Source organism: Rhipicephalus microplus, chromosome 5 (assembly GCF_043290135.1).
Source record: "Rhipicephalus microplus isolate Deutch F79 chromosome 5, USDA_Rmic, whole genome shotgun sequence".
Taxonomy (NCBI): Eukaryota; Metazoa; Arthropoda; class Arachnida; order Ixodida; family Ixodidae; genus Rhipicephalus; species Rhipicephalus microplus.
Genome location: NC_134704.1, coordinates 195,518,668 through 195,534,214, shown reverse-complemented (window position 1 = coordinate 195,534,214; position 15,547 = coordinate 195,518,668). Strand labels below are relative to the sequence as shown.

The following is a 15,547-nucleotide window of genomic DNA, read 5'->3' as shown; positions in this document are numbered from 1 at the left end:
ATTAAATACAACTTGACTCAGGCGATCAGTGAACCAACACGAAATCAGGGCCAATCCTTAGTGGTATTAGATCTGTCATTCCTATCACAAGATATCTTTAGTTGCAAAATTGATGTAACAGACGAAACTTCTGATCACAGGCTGGCCGTAGCTGCACTAAGTATTATACCGTCATGCTTACAAAAAACCAACAAGTTAAAGTTCATGATTTCAAAAATGCGAATGACACTTCCATATGCGACCGCTTGGAAACGGCCTTCGATGCCCTGCCTGACACAAACGATGCAGATATGCTATGTAAATATTTCAAGGCAGTCGTGAAAGATTGCTTATCACTTTTCGTGCCAACAAAGCTGAAGTGCTTGCAGAAATGTAATCCTTGGATAAGTCGCAATATTATCCACTTAAAACAGTGACTCCGGTGGCCCAGGCAAAGATTCCAAGAAATTCTGAGGTCATTGCCAACCATAGTACAATTGTTCGAGGGGAATTAAAAGCATCTGAAAAACATTTTTTTGTCGCGAACATTAACAGAGTACATGAAAAGCTCACCGCAGTAGTTTTGAAGATATTTGTCAGGCTCTAAAACTGTAGGAGGTGTAACTGTAAATGGAGCCACACGTAACGATTCCGTCTTGGTTGCTCAAGAATTTAATAACTACTTTAGCTCAGTATTTACCCGAAGTGCAAGTAACCTACCTCGTGCTATTTTGACCTACATACTAAATAATGATGAGCGTATATTTGTTTACCAAGAAGGTATCCTGTCTTTGTTGCTAAAATTAGATACAAAAAAGTCAGCAGGCCTGGGTATGCTACCGAATGAGTTTTTAAGATGATACTGTGAATGGGTTACACAATTTTTGTTAAAGATTTTCCATGTATCACTGCAAAAAGGAACGGTACCGAAAGACTGGCTTAATGCCAGAGTTTTGCCTGTATATAAGCCTGTTGAAAAACTCAATGTAGCTAATTACCCCCCCGATCTCTATCACATGTGCCAGGTGTAAAATGCTAGAGCATATTATTTTCAAACAATTAGTGCAATATATGAAGGATAATAAACTCTTCTACAAGAATCGACATGACTTTCCCTAACGCCGGTCAACTGTCACTGAGCTCTTTGAAACAATACACGCATTTGCCACTGCACTGAACTTTAGAGAGCAAATAGATATGGTCGCAATATATTTGTCAAAAGCATTTAACACCATTTGTCATGAAAAAAATGGTCGGCAAAATGCGCGAGCTTGGTGTTGCCATAGATTATCGAATAGGTCACTGCCTATTTGCGTAACAGGCAGCAGCTTGTAGAAATATCTGGAGCATGCTCACATGCATTGCCCGTGACATCCGGGGTACCACAGGGATCGGTCTTGGGTCCCATTTTATTTCTGTTGTATATCAACAATACTGCAGAAACTGTTCACTCTTCCATTGATGTGAGACTGTTTGCGGATGATTGTGTGTTATTTACTAGAGTAAGAAGTATTGCTGACCAGGTTTTGCTCAACGATGCTTTGTGTGCTGTTGAAGAGTGTTGTGGAAAATGGGATATGAAAATCAATTTCAATAAGACTACAAGACTAATTGTATGTCGGTATCAAATAAGAAAGTGCTGTTAATGGTTACGTATAAAATAAAAAATAGAGATAGTGAGATGAAGTATCTCGGTGTTACAATAACTTCGAACCTAGCCTGAAACAAGCATATTGAAAATATTTGTAGTTCGGCCGAACGTAAGCTGGGAGCTCTGCGCCGAAAGCTAAGAGATGCCATGCCTGAAGCTAAGCTGATGGCTTATAAAACAGTAGTGCGTCCAACACTAGAGTATGCCAGTATTATCTGGGACCCACACAGTCAGAAGCTTGTTAATGAGCTGGAACGGGTCCGGCGCATGGCAGCCAGATTTATTTATTCGTGCTACCAGAGAACGCAATCAGTGACTACGCTACTTCAGAGGGCCAACCTTCAGAAGCTGTCAGAGCGCAGACAAATCGCACCATTGAAGTTTTTTGATCTATTGTATAATAACACATTAAACATCAATCTAATTTTGTATTTGCACCCTCCAGCCCGAGTGTCACGGCGAATCAATCATTCCTTTGCTATTTTGCCGTATGCCACGAGGGTTGATGTATTTAAGTTTTCTTGTTTGCCCCCCCACGATTGTTGACTGGAACAAGCTTGATTCCAGTGTATTTGTTGCTTGTGAGTCAGCTGAAGTTTTTTAGCCACGTCTGGAACATATTATTACATAGCATTGTATAGTTTGCTTTCCCAGCCCTGTAACAGCCCGCGAGGGCTAACAGTATTGTAAATAAATAAATATACAAAACTTTGAAAAGTTGAGATGTCGACCGGCCTTTCTATGTTCGATCTTATGTGCAACTTCACATCTAAATCCTAAATTTTTCACTCCGGTAAGCACAAATGAAATTGAGTAAATGGTAGTGTTTTCTGGAATTTTTCTACAAAACATAATTGTTCGTAAAATGTAGGTTTGTGTTACTATTCGAATGCTTCGAATATTTGCACCAATGTTACAGTATTCGAAGTTGCTTTGATTATAACTTAAATTATGAGAAGTTTCGAAGTATCCTCACGTAACTCTCTTTGTGTTATCACTGCAGCAAAGCGATAAAGACACCTATAAAAAAAAAGTACAATGCTGCGAAGCCCCACTTGAAGGTTAGGTTAAATGAGCGTATTACCCTCACATCGATTCATCATTTTGTAAGTTCAATAGCTTATTATACGGGCTTATGTGCTCTAAGTGTAGTAAATTTTAAAATGTAACATATTATAAAGGTTTTCCCTCACATTCTGCTGAAAGCCAAATCCTACTACAATTTATATACTGACATCACATTTCGGAATCAAGGTGTGCCCTTCATTCGATTGCTTGGTGTGTGTAGGTCTTCTTGGCCGATTTTGAATTCCGTTTGTGGAGTGCAATTTATTTTATTTTGACGGCAAACAGTGTAGGAGAGCTTAATGAAAAATGGAGTGCTTCTGCGTGATCGACACTAGTGTTACGTGTTCGGTGTGATAAATTTCACACATATCTTGAGTGACGATGCGATAGGAGCGCTGACGTCTACAATCGGAGTATTCTTATCGTGTTGCTGACTGGCGCTGAAGCCTTAAAACACACTTACTCGCCATATCTGATTTTCGTCGCACCACTTTGAATGATTTTGTGAAATTACTAAAATGCAAACCACCCGTAAAACATTGGCGAAATAAAAGACCATGATTAAATGTGTGCTTGTCAGTCAATTGGCTTGTTGGCGAACCATTGTGAGTTACAGTCGTCTGGTTCTAAGTACGGAAAAGCGCAATGAGGGTGCATTTTCATTACACTATGTTACACGCCATCATGACCAAAAGCTATCGAAGTGGAGTGGCGTATAGACAGATATCATCGCTAACAAGTAAAATGCAAGTATCATTAATTGTGAATTTCAGTTCGTCCGTAGACTACTTTGCGTCCGAGTAAAACTGGGTTACTGCCGCCACTACCGTGAGACGTTGGATAGGTAGGGCTATCTACAGGCGCAAAGAAGACCCTAGCAAGCAGAGAACGTATTCTAATTCTCTGCCGGTGTGCATTCCATTGACCTCTTTGCATATACCAGAATGCTGTGCAGGCCAAAACACGGAAATTTATTTTTATTTATTTATTTAAGTACTCTCAATGCCACTTGCGGCGTTACATAGAGGAGTGGTGTTACGCAAGTCAGAAATAGCAGTTTTGAATGATGCATGATCAATATTGCTGGCGATGAAGTCTTGGACACATAGTGGAAGTAGATGTAGGCAGAATGGCACATCCACTTTGAAGTTGTGGTCAATACGAGATGAAATGTAAGACAGCAGCGAGAACAATGTGCGTTTATTTCGGGATTCATGAAAAAAATCTTGTTGAAGAGGCATAGGTGGGCCTCTTTCCTTCTGTTAGAAAGGGTAGGAAGGTCGAGAGAAGTTTTTATTGATGAGAGACTAGTAGTGCGAGAGTAATTAGCGATAATAAAACGAGCTGAACGATTCTGAATGGCTTCTACTAAGTGAACAAGTGCGTAAGAATGAGGATCCCAGATTGATGAGGGGTACTTGAGTTTAGATCTGACTAGTGTTTTATAAAGAAGAAGGTTTAATGAAACAGGCACTAATTAAAAGTTATGATGCAAGAAGCCGAGAGTGCTGTTTGCATTGTTGATCACATAAGTAATATGGCTATTCCATGTTAAATTGTTATCAATGTGAACACATAGATTTTTCTAAGTAGTGACAGATGATAACTGAAAATTAGCAATTGAATAAATAGGGCTTCCTCAAGATATCCTCATTACTTTACAATGCTTTCAAGTTCGGATTGAAGTTGTGATGAATCATGCGAATTAGTTATTATGCAATAGATGACACAATCATTGACAAAGAGCCTGATTGTCGATGTAATGCAAGATAGAAGGTCATTAATATAAATTAGAAAGAGTAAAAGTCGAAGGACATAACCTTGTGTCACACTAGATGTTACGGAACAATTGATTGAGTTATGACCATTAGCTGTTACATGTTCAGTTGTGTTAGACAAGAAGCATTCGATCCACCGTAATATGTATAAGTCAATATTTAGCATGCTTAGTTTTAGGAGGAGTAAACGGTGAGAAACGGTGTCAAAAGCTTTTTGAAAATCATGGAAAATGCAGTCGATAACGAAGCCAGCGTCAGATGTTGACAATAAGTTATTGGTGAAGAGAAGTAGTTGGGTTTTGCATGAGTAATGTTATTTTCTTTGAGAAATGCAATTAGGTTAGAATAGATTATATGTTTTAGAAGCCCACATAGAAAACTAGTCAAAGCAATGGGGCTGTAATTACAAGTATTCGATGAGTCACCTGGTTTACTAACAGGAACCACCTTCCCCACCTTCAAGTCACTAGGCAATGAGGCATGTTGCAATGACAGTGAAAAAAGCAGTAAAAAATGACTGAACAATAAATGGCTGTCTGTTTGAGAAATTAGGGAGCGACTCCATCCATGCTACGTGTTGATGCTTTAATTTTAAGTATGAGGTGAAGGCCTAAATTATAAATGATTATTGGTTTCATTCGGGCATATTCTAGATCAGCTTGAGTTGGTAAATGATTAAAGTTGTCAGCAGAAAACATATTTTTAATACATACCAGCAGCCACCAGCCAGTGGCTGGTCATATAAATAGGCACCGAGCAGCATGGCCAAAGCGTGCATCCTTGGGCACCTCCTCATTGCTGCTTAGAACGTCGTCCATTTCGAAACGGTCGATCGAAGCGAAAAATTGCCTCCACCTCCCCGAAAAGAATCGCGAAATAATTGCGCCAAGAGTACATGGCAGAGTAATTTTAATTGCGTAAATTAATTACAAGATGAGGATTTATACCGTAGCCATTTATTTACACAATCAGCCAGCAAACGGTCGAGAGTGAGGCTCGCACTTCACTCCATTTATATATATGCACAAGAGAGGGGAATGGAGAGGGGAATGGAGAGTGGGTCGCAGGGAGGTGAGAGAAGGAACGGAGAAGCACTGCACCTACCCTCTCCTACAGTGCCTCCACACAGAATGCGAGCGCCCTCACACACCAGCACGCACTCCTCCTGTCCGCTCACTCTCCACTACTGCGCCCGCACTACCTGCTCCAGCTGCTAAGGCCGAGGATAAGTGCACGTGCCTGTAGCTGTTGCTATGGGAGATGAAGTGAGAGCGGACAGATAACACTTGCTGGCACCCAAACACCAACAGACGCCTGACATGTACCGACTAAAAAATGCATTTGCATTTAAAATGATTTGCAAAGTCGCAAATCGCGGTGATTCCAAGCTCCAGACTGTCGTATTCAACACTAGTCGACACTTTGTATGGCGACGACGGCAACGCAGGTGACAAGGCATGACTGAATGTGTGCGCCTAGCAAACGAATTGTTTGCCGAGCAGCTGAGTCTGACGTCCCTCTTTTCTGTGGAAGAGTGCTCAGCTGTGTAGCGATCTGGAGGTGACTGCGAGGTAGCACCAATGGGAGCGCTCCCAATGCTAAAAGTGACGGGATTGCTGGCTGTTTTGAATTGTGCTACATACCAGTGATATAAATCAATAAAAGTGGCAGTTGTTCGTCCGTCAGTTGCATTATAGGTCACGAATCGCTACTAGGAGTTCGATAGCTACTCATTGACACAAAAATCTTGACATGAGTAAATGTCCTGTCACTGATCTTCAGAAGTCCTTATTTCTCTAAACCAAAAAAAACAAAAACAAAAATTGATTTGACCAGGCCTTGTTTCATTTTTCAAAAAATACTGTGCAGGTTAGTCAATTCATGACAAAGATGCCCATCTTTTTTTTATATCATATTGTAGTGATGTTGAAGGATTCGGAGGTATAATAAAACGTATTTATTATAAGGGCGGACCTGTGCCCACAAATCAAAGTGACTATGGTCGTAGAACGTGTCATTTGAACACCAAAGATGTCCCACCGCTGCCTTCTTCTTCCCTTCCAAGAGAAGTCTCGAGCATGTGGCGCACATCAGCCGGGTCCAGCTGGGTGCACGTGCTATCATCGTCTCTGGGCAATACAAGATGGCACGCATTTTCTCTTGTTATGCCACAGACATTTTCCTCGTTCGGGAGCACGTCTCACGAGATCGAGCGCTGTTCCGACGAACTGTCTCCCCCCTCCCAGCGCCGCCTTCCGTGCAGGAGAACCGTGCAGTTCCGCAGATAACGTCGCTTCCTCCGCCGAACCACCTTGCAGTTCCGGGTATGGCTGCGTCTCCTCAGCCGAGCCACTGTGCCGTTCCGGGGAACTGGTCTAGCAGAAGAGTCCGAAAACGCTATTTAAGGCCGTGCCGGCCCCATGTATAGAGGATTTTGCCCCAGCCGACGTTGCCGTGCTGGCCGGCGCTGCACAAACGACAACCTGCTATAGTAAACGCTCCTTCTTGTTGCTGTTTTCAAAACGGATTGCCTCCCAGCTTCGCCTTAAGGCAAAGGCTTCAGCGAAGTCCGCTCGACGGCTCGCCGCTCTTCGCCACCGCTACCATCGCGACACAGCAAATTCCTAACAGTGGTTGGCAGCTTGGGGATACGATATCCTACGTTTGGCACACCGGATCAGACCCCTGGAAGCTCGAGCACGACCGATCTGATATCAGCGTTTGGATACGCTGGTATACGCTACCCTGTTCTCATCGTTCGGCAAGCTAGGACAAGCAACCCCGGATCTCAACATTGACAAGTTGGACCGGATCCTGAAGGCCTGACACTGTTTGACGGCAGCCACGAGTTGGACCATCGTCGGCTACTTTGGTTGGGTGAGTGCCCAACGTTTACTGTTCATTTCGCCAGACCTCTGTAGCACAGGCAGATGTTAGGCGAGTGTTTTGTGTTTTTTTGTTGGCTATAGTTCAATATTCCCCTGCTTTAAACCACGAGATTAGTTTTGGAGTACGGTGAATATCAATAGCAGAGAATCACGAGAAACGAGATCGCGATGGAGCAGTACCTTGTGGAGGACCTCCTCGAAATTTGTCGAGCCATGGGGATTTCCGCCGGGTCTGCTAAAACAAGGGAAGCGATTCTCGAGGTGATGCGGGCAGAGAATGTGACGGCCGAGGAAGCTGACGAGTTTTGGGAGCTCATTTGCGAGAAAAGCCGCGAAGAGCTCGAAGCTCAAAGGCATGAACAATGGAAGGCTGAGGAGAGTCGCAAAAGGAGAGAGCATGCTCTCAGAATGAAGCAGCTTGATTGTCAAATTGAAGCGATTAAGTGGCAACGAGCACAATACCGACTCGAACTCTTCAGAATGGACGAGAACATCGTGTCTTTTCTCGTTAATTTTGAAGAGGTCTGTGACGATGTTGGTGTTGAGCGAGATTTATGGTCGGAGAATCTTGCCACGTTGCTTCCCTGCAAAGTCGCAAGCATTTTGGAGCGCTTATCTGCCGAGGAAGCACATAACTTCGATAGGGTTTTAAAATACGCTGTGTTCTGCTACTTTGCTGCCCTGAGTCCTGCCGACTGCGAAAGTCGAGAATACAAGTACAGCACTGAAGCGCGCAGCAAAGTGCTAGAAATGGAGGCCCATCGCAAAGCGCAGGACGCCAACGTGCGTCAGAGAGAGCAAGATGAGGCACAGCGTAAGGCGATGGAGGTGAAAGCATGTGAGAATGAGGCTCGCTGAAGAGCGCTAGAAGTTGAAGCGCGTCGAGAAGCACGTAAATATAAGGCATGCCGAAAAGCTATGAAGACTGAGGCCCGTCACAAAGCACAAGCCGCCGAATTGCGCCAGAGAGAGCATGACGTCGAGGTGCATCGCGAGGAGTTAGGGGCCGAGGCCCATCGCATAGCTAAGGATGCCGAGGTGCATCATAAAGCACTGGAGATGAAGCTGCTTCGCAGCGCAGATTATCAAGATGAATCGCGTGGAAAAGAGCTTGACGACGAGTCGCGTCACAGGGCGCTAGAGGTTGATGCCTGTCGACAAAAGCTTGAGCAGGATGCGCGACATAAAGCGCTACAGAACAAAGCTCGTGAAAGAGAGTCCCAGGCTGACTTCGAAGGCCAGAGAACAAGGGCTATTCACGACAGCGATAGACCCCCACCGATCGAAAGCTCTGTAAGCGTGTTTCTTAGCCTTGAAGTCATCGGGACTACCGTTCTGTCACAGGCAGAGACAGCTAGCGACGGGCCCTAGGAAACGCTTGCTACAAAATCGGGAACTTCGACTCCGCACAAAGAATGTGGCACACTTGTGGAGAAGTGTGTCGAGGCTGCCAGTATTGGGAGAAGTTCCGACAGAAAGAGGCGCCGGCATAAGCGTAGCGCGGTAAAGACGACTGACGCCAAGCCCGCTAAAGCCACCGTTAAGTGCTGTGACGTCTTCATTCGAGGAGCCGGGTTTAGGAATAGGCGTAGGATTGCGAAAGTGCTCGTTGCGAAATGTTTGGATCTCAGACCATCACTGAGATTGAGATCAGGCGGGAAGTCCGTCAAGAAAAACCGAGTTTCAGGGAAATTCAGACGCCGAGATCATCGCCTGGTCTCATCTTTTTCGATGCCGCGTAGAGGCAATCACGTGAAGAAGCATCGCGTACGCCTGAGCTGTAACAAAGGCTGTCATTCCTCACCGTGGCGAGAGGGTCACTGGTCGAACCAGAGGGGTAAACGATGCAGTGCAGATGCCCCTTTCTTCGAGTTCAGCGGCTGCGGGTCAAAAGTCGCTGCTACTGAGTTCGGCGAACAGGTTGATTCGTTGTCCTTTTGTCCAGACCGCAACCCTCAGAAGCTGTAGAGTGCGCGACTCCCCAGAGTTCGCTTGAGAGAGTGCCGCCTCGCTGATATGAAGAGTGTATTTTTTGTATTTAATTTTGAGAATAACTTTTTCTAGTTTTGTTGTCTGCCGATGAGCAAGGAATGGTTCTAAATTCTTGTAAGTTTTACTTGCCTTGTCATCGGAGAAGCTCACATTAATGTGTTTGTTCGATTAAATTTGTTTTCATAATATTTCAAAGGTAACAGTTAGTGTGCTTTATTTTAACAGAGAAGGCATAGTAAAAGCCCCTGTTTAAGATACCTTCTGTGTTTAGCATTGCGTGTTATTTTGCACGTCGGTGTAGGTTAACTTTTAACTTTGTTCTGTCTAATGCGCGCAAGTTTTATTTTCAGTCTTATTTTCTAAGTTTTTTGCAAGCATGCTTTCTCTTGTCGTGATGAACGTTGACGGCGCGCAGTGAATGATTGCTTGTAAGATGACAAACTTTGTTATATTTAACAGTCTGACGCTTGCAAGCGACGCCAATGTGCGTGATTCAGAATTGCTTGGTATTCTAAATTGTAGATTCGGGGTCAAATTGAGTTAACCTTGGCAGCTTCGATCGTCCCTAATCTGCCCGGGTCACAATCAAGAATCGCTCACGAAAAAAAAAAAAATTGTGTTTGGTTTAGCAGTGTCATGCACTGTAAAGGAGTGTCGGCATTGTGTATTCCTCCCGAGATTCGTTGCTCGTGATGCTATTAATTAGTTCAGCGTAATCTCGAGGAAACATTTGGTTTCTGCTGGTCTGGCGATTTGATCAGCATTTGGAGGGTGCTTGCTTTGGCCAGAGTGGTTCGGCTTTGTTCGACTCCGTCGTTCCAGTGAACCTCCGCAGGCCTATGACAGTCTCAACGGGCGGAGAGAGCGGAACGGCTACCGGCGGTCAACCAGCATCCCTCCTTCCGAGCCACGCTGACGGCTCAAAACTCCGGATGCATTGTCTGGCGGCGGGGGTGCTGTTATGCCACAGACATTTTCCTTGTTCGGGAGCACGTCTCACGAGATCGAGTGCTGTTCCGACGAACTGTCTCTCCCCTCCCAGCGCCGCCTTCCGTGCAGGAGAACCGTGCAGTTCCGGGGATAACGTCGCTTCCTCCGCCGAACCACCTTGCAGTTCCGGGTATGGCTGCGTCTCCTCAGCCGAGCCACTGTGCCGTTCCGGGGAACTGGTCTCGCAGAAGAGTCCAAAAACGCTATTTAAGGCCGTGCCGGCCCCATGTTTAGAGGATTTTGCCCCAGCCGACGTTGTCGTGCTGGCCGGCGCTGTACAAACGTCAACCTGCTACAGTAAACGCTCCTTCTTGTTGCTGTTTTCAAAACGGATTGCCTCCCTGCTTCGCCTTATGGCAAAGGCTTCAGCGAAGTTCCGCTCGACAACTTGCCACTCTTCGCCACCGCTACCATCGCGACACAGCGAATTCCTAACACTCTGTGGGCGCCATGATGGGCACGCTGTTCGAATGCAGGGAAGATGTCGCGGCAATATATACTGCTTGAATTCGATTGAAAGTTATTCAACCAAAGTAACAACCCCCTTCAAATTCACTTCGAACCAAAAAGGTCACCTAATGAAATGCATAAATTACTTTTATCAAATTCTCCATAAAACTTACCATTTCCTAATATTTTTGTTTTGTCTGTGTGAGTGTGGCATGGGCTTACATGTAAATTAATATCTTAAACTTACAAAACCACCCCTCTGGCCTATGTTAAACAAGTCGGCAGCACCCTAAAGTGGTCGAAGAAAAAAATCAGCAATAAAGCACATACATTAGAAATCATAGCGATTTCTTTCAGAGAAAGCTTAATCAAACTTTTTCATGGTTTGGTAGAGAAGAAAATTTTTCAAAGTTCCCTACTCGAAACCTATTCGAAAGTGCCCAACATTGAAGGCATAGCACTAGCATAACAAGGTCAAACTTGGCTGCCACTATATGTTGGTGGTCATGAGAACTGTGGTAACACTTGATTCACTTGATTCAACAATGCACTTCCGCTTTACAAAGCACTTAACTTATATTCTGTCACAAGAAGACATTTTTTTATAGCAACAAGATAGGTAGTCTCTCATAATGGAATATTTATAGCTGGAATGTGCATACATATAACCAGTGTTTCTTAACATCATTAATATGATCTGTGTGCCTACTGTAAACATCTATTCCATTTTGCTCACGTGAGCTTCTTTTTTTCGTCTCTCTTGTCACACACATTTAGACCCACACTACCTGCTTGCTACGTAACCAAATATATTTTTAGTGTTGGGCCACATTTGCTGGGCGCTTTGCACATCATGCATACTACATTCCAGCGCTCCTAAGGCTCATTTATTCCTCCCGTGCGAGGAGGAGACGCCACAGCCTGCAGTGTGCTAGGGGACTGGACAGCACGAATTTGAAACTTTGAAGGCCTTAAAGAAAGACTGACTGTGGGTCATCCTGTGCGGCGTGCTTCTTGATGAAGGACAGCAGCTGGTTGCAGAAGTTCATGCACACCGCACCAGACCACAAGCCCTGCACAGTTAAAGAACCACAGTTATTGAATTATACTATACACTTATGGGCAGCAAACTTAGATTTCAATAGCACTGAATACACACCGGGCAGTGTTCAAATACCCCCACTGGTCCTATGTGCGAAATGAGAAGACACACCCCGAGCAGCCGACGTTGAATGACTTCCAGCCCATTGCAACTTCAATGCCACATGAAATCAAAATTTTCTTTACGAAGGGCAGTGCAATCAAGCCTCAAGCCTCATCAAAACAGAGTTGCTATTTGCATAACAGGGGGTTCCTTATACTCGAAAAGTCATAATAAACGAAAAAAAAATGCTGCGCAATGTTGATACTGTTACGGTGAACAATGTTTATTTTACAGACGGGATGATGGATGGTGCCAGATGGAAGGCCTTGCCCTGAGTATTGTCACTTCTTTCCCCTCCTTTCCGCTTCGGCGAAAGTTTTGTATGATTTCGCCGTTACAGGTGATGCCCGCAGGGCGAGCTAGTCAGCGTCGCCCATAGTATGGTTTTAAACGGGCGACATGCACGACACGAGTTTGTCTGGAGTGATGGCCAGAAGATTTAAAGCGTGATATCTCGTTAACATTGCTAAGGCGCGACATAATTACAAAAGAACCTGTATAGCGGGCCAGAAACTTCTGATACAAGCCACACTTGCCGTAGAAAGTCCATATCCATGCCATATCTCCTTCGCTGTACAATACAAGTCGATATCGCTTATCGTAGCGAGCTTTTGAACGGTCTTGGGTTGTGAAATTCCAGAGATGCGTGATGCACCATGTCTCCTCTGTGTGACAGAGTGTCTCTGCGAGAGATGGGTATTCTTGCTTCGAAATTGGCGGAATTGTGTCAAGGGTATTACGTGGCCCACGAATGTAAAGAAGGTAAAACGGGCTAAAGCCGGTGGTCTCCCGCATCGCAGTGTTGTAGGCATAGGTCATAGATGATGAAATTGCGCCCCAGTTTTTATGCTTGGAATCATTGTACATAGCTAGCATGTTAATGAGCATCCTGTTGGCACACTCAGTCAGGCCGTTGGTCTGCAGATGGTAGAAGTGGCATGATGCTGGCCTTACGCCTGGCCTGTATGAGCACCCAACAATGAAAAAGCCTGTCCTCATCACCGCCGGAATCCTTAATCGCCTGTATCAAATGTGGCTTCCTATGTATCATTGCCTCGTCAATACCCAGCTCCTCGCAGAAAAGCAACAAATCAGGTTTTCTCAAGCTCTTCAAGTCCATGGTCAACCCGTGCAGACTTCCGTGGCTCTTAACTGCTGTGAAGGTATCTTCAATAAACAATGCTTTCACAAAGCAGTACCAATCTACCCCATTAGATAGACATTGCCATCTATCCAAAACACCCGGTAGAATCTGTTAGGAAAGTGAGCGCTCACCAGCATCGGTACCAGGAAAGAACACCACCGAATACAACCGAATCCCGCCGCTGCCAACCAATTGATGTGATCGAGGATCGGGCACACGCCGTCATCCAGGTGCCGGGGTAGGAGAAACTCTTGCTTAGAAAATACACACGTTTCATTTACATATTTACAAGCAAACAATGTAAGCACACAGGTGCACTTTTAGACCAGAGATGACAGGGCCAGGTGAAGGTCAGAGAGAGAGCCCCCAGCGCACACGCGATGCTCTTTTTATATCCTCCGTTCCATGCACTCGCTTCTTGTCAAACGCAAACTGCATGTGCCAGCGATGCCTATGTGCATTTTCTGCAATGCACACTGACACCGCTCGCATTCCTGCAGGACGCGACCTGCGTTCGAACGGTATGCCGATCAGCGTATCTTGTGGGTCAGGCCCTTGCATTGCAAGTCATAGTGCTTTGCGAGGCTGTCTCCTTCCCTGGCGCTTAAGTGGTTGCCTGTGCCCCGCTCCTCGGTCACATCAACTGGTTGGCAGCAGCGGGATTTGGTTAGATTAGGTCGGATGCGATTCGCATTCTTTTCTGCTACCAATGCTAGTCAGTACTCACTTTCCGTAGAGATTCTACCAGGTGTTTTGGATAGATGGTGATGTCTATCTAAAGGGGCAGATTAGTTGCTGCTTTGTGGAGACAGTGTTTATTAGAGGTGTCTGCACAGCATTTAGAGCCACAGAAGTCTGCACGGGGTGGCCATGGACTTGAACAAGTTGAGGAAAACGGATTTAGTGGTTTTGTGCGAGGAGCTGGGTGTTGACGTGACGATGATACAAAGGAAGCCGCATTAGATACAAGCGATTAAGGACTCTGGCGCAGATGAGGAGAGGCTTTGTGATTGTTGGGAGCTCGTACGAGCCAGGCGTAAGGAAGCGTACGAATGAGAGTGGCTTGCATTTGAGAGAGAGACCACCAGGCGTCAAGAGGGAGCTGCAGCTCATGAGATGGAAATGGAATGATTGAGTCTTGAGCTTCGGATTGTCCTGGCGAATCGTGCCAGTGGTCAAGGTACACTAAATGCAGAGATTCATGACAGACCAGGCATGATAAACATGGAATGTATGGCTGAGCAAGCTGGTGAGTGCAGCATCCGTCGTCAGTCGGAAATGACAGGTGTTCCTAGCATGGCAAAATGCCAAGATGACTCAGTCGTAAAGGAAGGTTTCTCTCAGCTTGGGGCAGATGTGGTATCTTTGACTGAGCATGAAAAGTGTGCAGGCCCACTCGTCAAACCAGAAAGCATGCAGCCAGAGCTGATGATGATGTTTGATGTTTTGTGGCGCAAGGGCCACTTCACGGCCAAAGAGCGCCAGTTCATCTTACTAAAAATATAGACAATGATTGTAATAAGCGACTGTATAAAGGCCATAAAATTCCTCGCCGTAAGGCAGATAAGAACATACAAGTATTAAAATCATGACCATGCCGTGAAAGGTGTATATGGTGTGAGTAGATAACAAAAGTTGGTGATAATAAGAACGATGGTGGATATGTATGGCATTAGCACAAGTGCCTCACTCGTTCATACCCTTGCGTCCAAGGGCCGTGAGGCAAGTGCTTTCTTGTGTAGCCACCGCAGCAAAAACCTCTCTGGAGAGGTCGTGCTACGGTATGCCCGGGTATATGACATGAAAGCTATGAATTTCTTTTAAAAACGCTAACAATGATTTATGACTAAAAAGCGGTTCCCTACCGAAAAACATTGCAGGGTGTAAAGGTATATGTTGTCGGTAGAGTAATGGAAAATGTTGTTTTCTTAGAGTTTCTAAGTGTTTACACTGAATTAACATGTGAAGGACGGTTAAGGGTTCACCACATGTCACATAATGGTGGATCGCCACCAGACAACAGATATGTGTGTGTCGTGTATGTGTGTCCTATCCTGAGTCTCGTTAGTGTTACCTCTGTATGACGCGATTTCGATACGGGCAGCCAATGACCAAGGTGTGGCTTAATAATGTGTAGTTTGTTTTGTGTGTGTGTATTCCACTTGCTCTGCCAGTAGTCCCTGAGGTTTCGTTTGAGAGACGGCTTAAGATCGAGGGCCGGGATTGATATGGGTGTAGGGGCAGTGCTTTTGTGGGTGGATGCAGCGAGCTGATCCGCCCTCACGTTGCCTTGAATCTCATGGTGTCCTGGCACCCAGCACACTACAACATGTTGTTTGAGTGTGTAGAGTGTGCACAAAATGGAGTAAAGTGAGATGAGGACCGGGTTTTTTTGTTTTTTAA

At 45.1% G+C, this 15,547-nt stretch overlaps 1 protein-coding gene across 1 annotated transcript in view; it reads right to left on the bottom strand.

Moving 5' to 3' along the window:
* The window catches only part of LOC119173585 (decapping and exoribonuclease protein), a 224,770-nt gene that overhangs the window by 45,154 nt on the left and 164,069 nt on the right, over window positions 1–15,547 (bottom strand). The window contains exon 5 of the mRNA XM_037424391.2: window positions 11,784–11,869. Within this exon, the coding sequence (XP_037280288.1) occupies window positions 11,784–11,869 (86 nt within the window). The remainder of the gene's footprint in view (window positions 1–11,783; window positions 11,870–15,547) is intronic.